Source organism: Octopus bimaculoides, chromosome 29 (genome assembly GCF_046866305.1).
Source record: "Octopus bimaculoides isolate indiv1 chromosome 29, ASM4686630v1, whole genome shotgun sequence".
NCBI classification, from domain to species: domain Eukaryota; kingdom Metazoa; phylum Mollusca; class Cephalopoda; order Octopoda; family Octopodidae; genus Octopus; species Octopus bimaculoides.
The window spans coordinates 7,933,355-7,946,124 of record NC_142956.1 but is presented as its reverse complement, the minus strand read 5'-3'; the positions used below and the strand labels follow the sequence as shown (position 1 = coordinate 7,946,124).

The 12,770-nt window shown below is 35.6% G+C and overlaps 1 protein-coding gene across 2 annotated transcripts in view; it reads right to left on the bottom strand.

The window, feature by feature from the left end:
- The window catches only part of LOC128251221 (uncharacterized), a 157,610-nt gene that overhangs the window by 43,693 nt on the left and 101,147 nt on the right, over nucleotides 1-12,770 (bottom strand). For both annotated transcript variants that reach the window (XM_089345195.1, XM_089345196.1), the window contains one exon: nucleotides 6,105-6,176. In XM_089345195.1, the coding sequence (XP_089201321.1) occupies nucleotides 6,105-6,176 (72 nt within the window). The remainder of the gene's footprint in view (nucleotides 1-6,104; nucleotides 6,177-12,770) is intronic.

The following is a 12,770-nucleotide window of genomic DNA, read 5'->3' as shown; positions in this document are numbered from 1 at the left end:
TGTCAAATAACTAGCAGCAGTCAGTAGTAGTAGTAGTAGTAGTAGTGGTAGTCGTCGTGGTGAAGTTGTTCCCCCTATGGTTTTGATAGAAATCGGGTTCTTCGATCCCCTTTGTCTATTTCTTATGAATAACTTGCAAATCCACGTATAAAAATATTAAAACATATATGAAAGTCTCAGTGTTACTAGTTTAGAGAATTTAGACTTGGTCTGTATTTCCTTATGAAAAATATTTCTTTGCTAATGTGTTCATTTTGGCTAGCATTGTCTTTGAATTTGTATAGAGGAAACGTTGTGAATTTGGGAAATTTGTTGTAAGCACATTCGTCGATGTGCTGGCTGAGAGGTATTTTCCTGTTTTCTGGGATCCTAATTTGGGATTTATGTAACGCCATCCTCTGACGTAGGCTGTTTTCAGTGTGTCCAATATATTGCGGTTTGCATCCAGAGCATGTAATTAGGTAGATCAAGTTCTCCGATGCACATGTGAAATTAGTTTTTACTGTGAAATTTTGGCCTTGTTCTAATCGATGTTCCCACAGTTTGGTCTCCCGCATTTTTTTACTGTAGGTTTAGTGGTTATTGTTGATCGTAATTTGGCCTGGGTTAAAATCTTTTTCATTGATTTTGGTTTCCTCTTACTTTTGATGATTGAATGTGTTTTGAGGATTTGGTTCATTTTGGGGTCTTTCTTGAGTAGAGCTGTGCTGTGGAGTATGTTGTTGAAGGCCTCATTGTTGTGTGGGTTGTGTGTGGAGATGTAAGGTAGGGTTTTAAATTGTTCTTCCTTCTTGGGTCTTGGCTGTCTAAGTTTTTAATTGAAGTACTCTTTGGATCGTATTTTCGATTAAGGGCTGTGGATAGTTTCTATTTATGAGTGTGGATTTCAATTCCTGGAGTCGTGTATAACGGGTGTCTGCATCTGATACTATAGTGCATATTCTTTTGGCTAAACAAAATGGGATATTAGTCCTGGTGTGTCTCGGGTAGCAAGAATCAAATGGTAGGTACTGTTTCGAGTCAGTGGGTTTATAATAGATGCCTGTTTCTATCTTGTTTCCGACTTTCTTTATGAGGATATCTAAAAACGGTAGTTGTTGATTGTTGTATTCTATCGTAAATTAGAGGTTTTCGGTTATTCCATTTAGAAGTGTTTGGAATTCGTTGGATGAAACAGTCATCGAGATATCTTTTCCACCTGTTTTTTATGTATGTGGAAAAGGAGCTTCCATATTTCTCGAGTGTTCTCTGGTATAGTTTAATCTCGAGATAGCCCATTACCAGGTTCGCAAAAGTAGGCGCAGTCCGTGTTCCCATTGCAGTTTCCGATTTTTCTCGGAACTATTCGTTGTTAGATATAAAATAATAATTTTTTAGGATAAATCTAAGTCTTATTATAAGTTCTTTTTTAATGCGAGAGAGGAGTTCATATGTGTAATTGTCTAACCAGAATGTGATTACTTCTATTCCTAAAGTGTGGGGGATGTTTGAATATAGGTTGACTACGTCGAAGGATACTAGTAGTGTTTTTTCATTGACCGTTTTTTGGGAGGTGGTTTAGCATGTCCATGTCATCCCTTATAAAGCTCTTGATGTGTTTTAGGAAGGGTTTCAGTAGAGTGTCCAAGAAGCTGCTGAGGCGATGGGTTTCACATACTGGACCCGCTATTATTGGTCTTAGTTTCAGGTCATCAGGTGAGGAGACCTTGATAATTATGTCTGTAGCACCTTTGCATGCATCGCTTATTATTCTGCGTTTGTGGATTTGGGGGATGCCGTAGAAGAAACTTGATTTACTCTTCAAATTGGTAATGTAGTTGTATTCCTTGTCTGTGAGTCCATCCCGGTATGAGTTAATTAATGTCCTGAGATTATTCATTATTTTATGTTGGTTATAGTGTGGGGCCTTATCGTAATATGTCTCATCATCTAATAAACATAGTACTAGGTTTTTATAGTCCCTCTTGTTCATTAAGACTACTGCGTTACCTTTATCTGCCTGTTTAATTGTTATGGTTTTATCTTCTTTTAGTTCGTTAAGGTCGTTCCATTGTCTCTTTTTGAAGTTTTGTCTGTGTTTTCAACTTTGAAAACCCTACAAGACTAGGTGAAAGCGCTAATTTATAAAACATGTGACATATGAATAAAAATCTGTAAATGTTCAACCATCCAGACATCTGTGTACCTGATTATTTTTTCTAATATATATATATATATATATATATATATATATATATATATATATATATATATATATATATATATATAAACAAGAAAACACAACTGGAGGACATGGTACACACAATGTATTAATAAGACGCTCAGGGAAGGAAAGAAAGTTTGTTTTACGCTTCGAACAAAGATCTTCAGAAATAGGAAACAGAATAAGGTCCAAAAGAAATGGAAGACGGAAGAAGAAAATCGCCAACAATCCGTATCTAGTTAGGTTTTGAAATGACCGGAAGTACATGGACAAAGAGAAAGTGCTTTCTAAGACAGTATTAAGAGAGGTGTTATCTGTGTGTATGTGTGGGAGTGTTCACGCGTGTTTGGGTGTGTGTGTGTGATAGCATTTGTATGTGTATATATGGTAGCGTGTGTGTGTGTGTAGCAGTAGAGGAGTGTGTGTGGGTGCCTGTGGTGGTAGTGGAATGTGTTTAAGGTAGCATGCGTATGTGGTCGTAACAGAGTACATATGTTAATATACCGCTCCCAGTGTCACTCTGTCTGTCTTTTTCTCACTATCTATCTCTGTATAAGTGTGTTCGCGCGTGCGTGTGTGCGTATCTGTGTGTATCCGGGTGTGAATGTGAGTGTAAGAGTAGAAGTGCATTATGAGTGTAGAAGTGTATGTATATGTGTGAGTGTATGTGTACGTTGTGTCTATGTTCTGTGTATTTGCGTGCGTATATATATATATATATATATGTATGTATATATATATATATATATACGTAAATATCGAACAATGAAATGAGTCCTGAATACCGCATTAGTGGATATATAATTTCTTTCTTTTTTTGAATTAAGGCTACCATTGGTTTCATGCGAGGTAAAGTAGGAAAACAATTTTTCAAGACGATCAAATGAAGAAAGGTGTTCACTTCCATTTTGGAAAACAATCTCGAGTCGTTCGCCCGATGAAATACGGAATCATTGAACCAAGGGACGTTACTCTTGAGTGGCCTCTTGTGGTTGTTGACTGCTTTGGATTTGTCTTTTGAGAAGCCATTTTTGTGGTTAATTATTTTGCTTTATTTGTTTTTGTTCTGGGCATGGTGTACTTGTACTTGTAAACCTGAGGTAGTACGTCATTGGGGTATATTTTTTCTTTGTGTGCCATGTGTTTACTCGTTTAAGACAGGGAATATCCTGGTTTGGTTACCCTCGTTCATAGGGAGGCTTCTTTGAAATGCATTCCTTGTCTTGCCTATATATAATTCCTTGCATTCTTGGACCGCTCAAGTGTCCACGGACAACAAATCCGGAACCCCAATATTCCCCAAATTCCATTTAGCGAAGACACAGAAAAATGTGGCCAGAAAATGTTTTTAATATTTCCTTTCCACAAACTATATCTCACATTTTGTATTGCACATATATTTGATTTTACATGATTGATATATATACTAATTCATATTTATAATGTATATTTTATAGATTTTAATTCTTAATATTACAAAGTATTATTTTTATTCTAAATTTTTATTCTTAAGTTTTTTATTCTTAAATTCTAATTCGTAATGTTTAATCTTCAATACTTAATTGTGTTGCTTATTTAAAAGGGATGTAAAATTAGATATATAATATTTTGAAATAGAACCTGAAGGGATATTTGAATAATTGTAAATCTGATGATTGCATATATGTACTTATATATGTATATATATAGGTATACAGTTGTAATCTTCCAATACTGAAACACGTGTAGTTCCTTCATATTTAATTAAATAAATATGAGTATTAACTAAAGCATGATATAATTAACGAAGTACATTATATACCCAGCTGGTAATTTTGATTATTTCCTGTTAGTCTTATTTCGTGTTGTGCAAAATGATACCATAAATTGACTGGCAGATATACTCATTAGGTTAATTTGTATTATATGAAATAGAATACCCGCATATCGATTAAACCTCAAAATTGAATATTGACTTTTATCAGATACCTTGTATATTTATAGATAAATATATAGATATACGATAAATAAGACCCCTAAGTTCGATATGTAGACGCATATAACGCTGTAGGGTTACACCTGATTGCTTTGGAAATTTGTTTTCCCAAATTATTTCTGTATATATATATATATATATATATAACATTGATTAGAGATCAAACATCAAATTCGAGTCAACGACTTTATATAACATCACGCTTCCGTATATTTGATGATATCTAAAAATAACCATGGCCCTTAACATACAAAATGAATAAATATATAAAAAACACAGAAGATAAATATATATGGAAAAATATACAAATATATAGAACGACCTATAAAGAAGGTATATACAATCGACTAAAAACATTTTTTTACTCTCCTCAATTAAAATATGTCAAAAAAATGTCAAAAAAGTTCATTTCATAAAACCATAAAAGGTTGGAGTCCAGGAGTTTTAAAGAATTCCACAAAATCAAGTCAAAACCATTAATGGCCATTTCGGGAGTTTACTGCTGCGGTTCGATTACGAGTTAAGGTGCTTCTCGGCAATGAACCCCCCATCAGGATGAACAGGAATCTCAAGGATTAGTCGTTCAAAGGAGTTATAAAAGTCCTTTTTTGTAACTGTAGATGAATCAATGTTTTTTTTATCTTCCTCTCAATTTCATTTGAGGAATTTTTGCAGTCTTATAAAGACTTATGTCTCCATAAAAAGAGGCAAAAATTATTTCTTGGATATTCACACACACACACACACACACACACACACACACACACACACACACACACACACACACACACACACACACACACACACACACACATATATATATACTTGCACGTGTCAATATATACATATACGCATTTATTAGTTCCCGAACGTGAGTATTATGTACCGGTATGTGCCTTTGTATGTGTGTTTACCTGTTTGTATGGACTGTGTGTTTGTGTCGGTGTACGTAAGTAAATGCATTCGTGCGTCTATTTGAGTCCTCAATAAACGTTGACTCTTCTAATTGACAGAATATCAGAAACAGCGATACTTAGACGCAAATGAACAAAACAGAAAATGTTTTAAGTTAACTGAAATATTCCACCCCTCACACACCACTCTATCTATCACTCTCTCTCTCTCACTCACCCTCTCACTCCCTCTCTCCCCTATCACTCCCTCTCTCCCCTATCACTCCCTCTCTCCCCTATCACCCCCTCTTTCCCCTATCACTGTATACATCCGCGACCAATGTTCACCACTCTTCCATCGATTGTATTGTCCTTAATATTTTCTATACCACGTGGACAATGCAAAGGAAATATTCATCATATTTTTCTTTTGTTCTTCTTCTGCACTTTCATCTTCTGCTCTCCCCCTTCCTCTCCTCCTTTTTCTACCTATTTGTCTTGTTATCTTGCAAACGTCGTTGTTGTTCTTTCTTCTTCGTATTCTCCCTGATTTTTCTTCTTCTCCTTCGTTTCTCTTTGTTTTCTTGCACCTTCTTCCCTCCTCCTCATTCATCTTCTTTTTCTCCACCTATTTCCCATTCCAAATTTGCAGAGACTATTTTAGTGTACTAATTAAAGAATTCGTACTGGTCGATCGTTAGTAACCAATGGGCTTTAACCTCTAAGTTGATGGCTTGTTGTAACACTTGGATATGGATATCCACCTGATGGGATTGGAGAATTGATCAGTAGATGCACGAGGTAGGTGCCGCTAGGGTAGGATGACTAAAACAACTAGTTCGTGATTTTCTCTTGTAATTCAGACCATAGAATTAAAAAAATAACATGGAAAAAGAAAATGAAGAAAATTAAACAATGTGACAATGTGAGTTAGGGAAGGGCAAAAAGGAGAAGTAGAAAAATAGATGAGAAGACAGAATATTTAGAAATATACCGTCACGGAAAGAGTATTAGAAAGCCAGATGGAACTTACAAATATTGTAAACGGGAAATATCTTGGAAAACTCCTTCTTCAATATTCGATATTTCATTATTGTCTAGTTTCCTGTAAGATAAGAGTATTGATAAGAAATGATAAATTGATAGAAGAGATTAATCATGAAATTTTAAATGTTGTTACCGATCAATTTGATGGACAAATAAAGGAAATCTAATTAGAAATGAAATAACTAAATGAAGAAGACAATGAAGGTAGCGGATGATAATGATACTAATGATGATGAGTGATGATGAAAATGGTAATAATGATGATGGCGTTGATGATGATGATGATGTGGTTTTTGGTGGTAATGCTCTTGGTTGCTGTGACGGCGATACTGCTGCTGCTGCTGCGGATTATTGATGAGTTGTTATAATGTTGCCGTCGATAACTGTGGTGGTGTGATGATGATCATGATGATCCTAAAAAAATTTGATGGTCATCATCATTGTGATTAGGATGATGAAGTGAATTGTACACAATTAGAATAGGAAATCTTGCCAGGACATTTGACAATCCACATCAATATATTAATGAACGTATACATTTCTTTATTTTTAATGACCTCAGCACATATGCAACCACAGGATTTGACCTATTTCTCACATTGTTCAGATGTAATTTCATTCCATTCTTTCAGACTTTTTCCCACAAAATCCTCATCCTCACAGGTCGGTGAGCTCTGATTTTATCAGCAAGTATTGTTCGGAAGTTTTTTTAATGGGATTAAAGTCAGGGTTCTGAGCTGGCCATTGCATCATATTAATATTTTCAGCATTAACAATCTCCCTAACTATTTTAGCACTTTGACAAGGCGCATTATCCTTCATGAAGATTGGTTCACGTGTTGGAGATGATGCCATAGCTGTCACAGCACGCTGCAGAACGATGTTTTTGTATATTGATGCATTCACATTACCATAGACCTTGAGCGAAGCCCCGACACCCGCTGCAGAAATTATTTGCCATACCATTAAACTCCCAACTTCAAACCTCACTGATTTTCTTATGCATTTAGGGAGCAATCTTTCATTTTTATGATGTCTAACATGGGAGCTAACTTATTTGAACTTGCTTTCAGAAATGAATATCACCTGCGACCAGTTGTCGCCCGTCCAGAGTATATCTTCATTGGCAAAAACTAACCTTGCTTTTCAGTTCTTCATACTGGCCGGAGAATGGGAAGGCACAGACTTTCGAGAAACATTCATTCCGCAATCACTGTTTTCTTGACAAGAAATTCCAGCAGCAGTATCGAAATGGTTTCTTCACCACAGCGTCCGAATCACACGGTCTTATCAAACACTTCTTTTCTGTGGATTCCTTCACTTTTCTAATGACATAAATGAGCTTGTTTCTTCATAGCATTTGAGTGTTCTTGAAATAACATCCTTTCGTTTGCTAATGTCTCTGGCATTAGCAGCAATTTCCCTTCCTCCTTTTTTCAATGTGGCCATATGCTTCCTGTGGCTTCCATCGAACTTACGTCAACTTTCAATGTTTGTTCATTCACTATTGTTCAATATACATCTTCGCACTGTTAGGCCAACTTACTGTCAGGTCAACTTACAACGGCCGCAGCGTTTCCAGATATTACTTCTGGTATTTATCCCGTATGTTCTCCAACTTTCTCTATCTTATAATTTTCAAGTAAGCATTTTGTCTATTATGAATTATTTAGTTATTAATCACTCCCTACAACATATAATGTAAATAATAAACACACATAAAAAGTATATACAATAAAAATAGAATTCGGAAAAATGAGAAGAAATGTACATATGAAATTTTATTTTAGTTCTCTAATTTTGGCGGAAAGATAAGTAAAAACATATTAGATAGAATTATACATATAATAAAGAAAAAAACTTAATTCTAATCTATGTTTCAGTACAGGTTTGTTTAAGGATGTTCAGCAAAACAGCCATGTTTCCAAAGGTGAATTATTCAAATCCCAAAGAATTCCTCTCAACACATGGCTATGATGCTCGCCCACTACTTCTGCTCATGATCAGAGATGCATATATCGTCAGCCACCAAGGGACATGCTCAACTGGATAAGGTCAAACAGCTGACAAGCAAATCTGTGGTATTGAGCAGAATATTTGCTGTAGCCCATCTTATATACCAAGACAAACCGATGTACATGATAACACTTTATTATTATTATTATTATTATTATTATTATTATTATTTTATGTTTAATTTTTGCTTTGCATTTGTACAAGTTGGATCCAAGTTATTATTATTATTATTATTATTATTATATTATTATTATTATTATTATTATTATTGTTGTTGTTGTTATTATTAGTCAAGTCACTGCCTAGAGTCGAACACGGAATCTTGGGGTTAGTAGCGTGCACTCTTAACCGCTACGCCATATGACCTACGGGAAAGGAAAAGGTATACACGATATACATTAAAAGAAGGGGAATATACATTGTATACGGCACTAAGAAGTAAGAATATAGAAGAAAAAATTATAGTGATTGGTTCCTCCTGATACAGGATGACTTCTATGGATAATTGAAGAAACTCTGCATCAAAGATCATCCACAATACCAGAGAGAAGTGCCCTTACCAAGTCCATTCCTCCAACTCACAGGTCTACACTTAGAGCACTACAATTCACTCTTGCCATTTTGAGAACTTTCACCCACCTTTTGATAAATTCATTCGAGGACAACACCTCACTCTCCTCACTCAGTAGTTTCCTTCTCAAGTGAAACTTGAAAACGTTGTTGCGGGTTTTATCAAAGAGGAATATCTCTGTTCAGTTTCTTTCACCTTCCTTTCAACTTCGTCCACCGGACAACCTCTTTCGCCATAATGACGGCATACGTTACAGTGCAAGTACTAACCAACTCGATCATTCTTGGTTTTATATTCTGTAGGGGCAAGGACTAAGCAACCAGCAACAATGTGGTCAATACTCACAATTTTGTCATTGCCGAATCTACACTTTGTGTCTACCTCGTTATGTGTGACATTAGCTTGATAGTTACAGGTGAGGAGACTGCTTTAGCAGTTGCATCATCCAGCCGGTGTTAATTTGGATGTATACTTAAAGTATTTTATAGGAAGTTTCAAGCTGGATTGGACCTCAGCTACTCTCCATTCGTGGGAGATAGCATCTGTGGACGTCTGATTTTGGGTGGTGTAACCTATTTATTGCTAGAGGTTTCCCCTGGTCTGTATGTGCATACGCTGCAGTTCTCTCAGATTCCAACTGATGAGATTAAGACTATTGGTACCGCAAGTGGAGTTTATAGCTTCAATTCTATTCTGGGAATTCAGCTCAGTATTCAGGAGCATTCTGATACGTCTATAACACTCTTTCCTGATCTTCTCTTTCGTTGATCTATGTTGAATCCCTTTCTATCCTGCATCCCGAAAATACTTATAGTAGTCTTCTTGGTCTTGTCACTAGATATATGCATCATGATCGAGTTGGTTCGTAGTATTAGATGTCAGTTTACCACATTTGAACGAAGCTTTTTCACACTTGTCAAGGCCAACTTCCATATTGATAACATGAATGGATTTTTTTCGCTCTTAATAGTAACCCTTTCAGATCTTTGTCATCTCTTGTATATAACTTCAGCTCAGCCATACAGAGAAAATGTGAAAACATCTTGTCAAACACTTTGTACTCGTAGTTTGTTCGGTTCAGTTCGTGGGACAAGGGAATGAGGGAAAGACAGAAGAGGATAGGGGAGAGTGAATCACCCTGGAATATTCCACAATCTATATTGATGCTCCCTAATACATACGAGTCATTTTGGTGGTTGAAAATAATTTTGCATTCCACAGTCCCGTCCTGTGCAGTACAAAACGTTTTACGAAAGGAAAGATCTTATATATATCTAGTGCCTTTAAAATCCAGCTATGTGGGACACTGTCAAATGCCTTATTATTATTATTATTATTATTATTATTATTATTATTATTATTATTATTACTATTATTATTATCATTATTATTATTATTATTATTATTCAATAGTTTTATTTTTATAACGTGCTTTCACTTCACTACCGAGCGTAGCTCTGTGCGCCTTGGGTATGTGCTGTGGTTTGCTGTGATGCTCTTATGGTTATTGTATTGAAAGTGTTTTGCGTAGGATGAGTGCAGTGCCCAGTGGTGCAATTTTCTGTATGTTATATATATTTGTAAGTCCTGGTGTTTTTGTTAGGTATTTGTCTGAATATTTTTTATTATACCTAAGGCACCTACTATGATAGGAATTGTTTCTGATTTCAGATTCCACATTCGAGTTAACTCTATTTCCAGGTCTTTGTATTTTGAAAGTTTCTCCATTTCTTTTAGCGACACGTTGTCATCTGCTGGTATTGATACATCAATCAGAAAGCCTTTTTTCCCCTCTTGATCTTTGACAACTATATCTGGTCTATTGGCCTTGATTTCTCTATTTGTGTGTATTGGCATATCCCAGAGTATGGTTGCTTTCTCATTTTCTGTGACCTTTTCTGGCGTGTGTTTATACCATCTTTTTTCTGTTGTTATTCCATAGTGTTGGCATAGCTTCCAGTGTATATAGGTCCCAGCTCTATCGTGTCTGTGAATATATTCCTTCTTAGCCAAGACTGGGCAGCCAGAGATAATATGATTTATTGTTTCTTGTCCATCGCCACCTATTCTACAGTTACTTGTTATGTTTCTTTTCGTTATGTTTTTAGTAATATCTGGTGTGGAGGCTTTGGTCTTTTGCAGCAATTAAAAATCCTTCAGTCTCTGCTTTGAGTCCTGTGCTTCTCAACCATTGCTGGGATTTATCTCTGTCTATTTCTTTTGCATTTATTTTAGCCCAGTATTTACTATGTAGGGGCTTTTCTTGCCATCGTTTTATCATGGTTCGTTGCTGTTCTAGTTTTAGTTTGGACTTCATTTGTTTTATAACTTTTGTTGTTGCTTCTTCTTCTTCTTCTTCTTCTTCTTCTTCTTCTTCTTCTTCTTCTTCTTTGTATTTATTAGGTAGCATGATTTCTTGTTTGCATTTGTCAGGTTCCTTAAATACTGAAAATAGTTTTTTGTTTTGCTCGTGTTTTGTATTAGTTTTCCTTGCTTCTGAGGTATGCATTTTTGCAATCCTATGGTGGTTATTTTATAATAGTTTTCCAGCTATATAAGGCCCCCACCACCTTCTGTACGTTATATATATAGCCTGTGTATGTCAGATTTTGGGTGGTGCATCGTAGATCCTGTTATTATTTGTCTTGTTTTCCTGTCTATTTTAGATAGTTCGTTTAGTGTCCAGTTAAGGATATTGTAGCTGTAACTTATAACTGGGACGGCTAAAGTGTTAATACCTATTATCTTGTGTTTAGCATTGTGCTCTGTGTTTAGTATTGATCTAACTCGTCTATAGTATTCTTTCTTTGTTTCCTCTTTCATTTGTTTTTGTTGTATCCTATCTAGTTCATTGATTCCTAAATATTTGTATGGCTGGCTTTCGTCTAATTCTCTCATTTCATTGGCTTTATCTAGTGTGATGTTGCAACTCTTAACTAGTTTTCCTCTTCTCGGGGTTCCTTTGGCACATTTTTCTAATCCAAATTTTATATCTATTTCTTTGGTAAATCCACGTAATGTCTGTAGTAGTGTTTCCAGCTTTTTATTATTATTATTATTATTATTATTATTATTATTATTATTATTATTATTATTATTATTATGTTAGTTTGTCGCAGGTTCGGTCTTATTCCACGTAGAATTTATGTAGGTAGCAGATTACTATTTATAAGCTTAGGCATCCACAAGATTTCAGCAGTCATTTAAATGCTTCCGTTTGAGGTGTCGCGGCGTCGGGAAAACGACGTTACACTTAACCTTAACTACATTTCTATCACCGTTGGGTAAAGTGTAGTACTTTTATGCCCAATCCAACATCTAGAAATACCAGATTGGCCTCTGGCTGTCTTAAGCCACTCTCGTGGGAGAAGGACCCCGTTAGTCTTGGTCGGCAACACTCCTAGGTAAGTTGTCTCAATAACCAACTCAACACCAAAATTCTCAGCAGTAACAATTTCAAGTGCAAAGATATGAAGCAATGGTAAGTGGTGTAGGTATGGATTCTCGGAGCCTTGTCTAGCAAAGCACCTAGTGATGTTGTTACGATAAAAATACTGGTGATTGTAGAAACTTACAAATGCTACATCTAAATGAATGATGTCAAATATTAATTTATTATTATTATTATTATTATTATTATTATTTGACTTTTGTTTTGCATTTGTACAAGTTGGATCCAAGTCTCACCCAGAGACCTCAAGAGACAACAAATTAGAAGTTCATGTAGGTGTTATGCCTAGGGTACCATATATTTGGATTTGTACAGTTTTGTTCAAGTGAATGTTTAAGAAACCATAAGAAAATTATGTTTGCTTTAAAATTTGAGATCACATAGACAGTATTTTACGTAGGATATGGGCAGTTCCCATGAGCACTATCTTTTGGACTTCAGCCATTTTGGGGTTTCCTGGTATCTGAGCTAGGTAGTAATCAGCCCGTTTCGCTGTCATTCCCAGGGCACCTATGACAATAGGTATTGTTTTCGTCTTCAGATTCCACATTTTGCTAATTTCTATTTCAAGATCTTTATATTTGCTCAGTTTTTGGTAGGTCTTGACAGATACG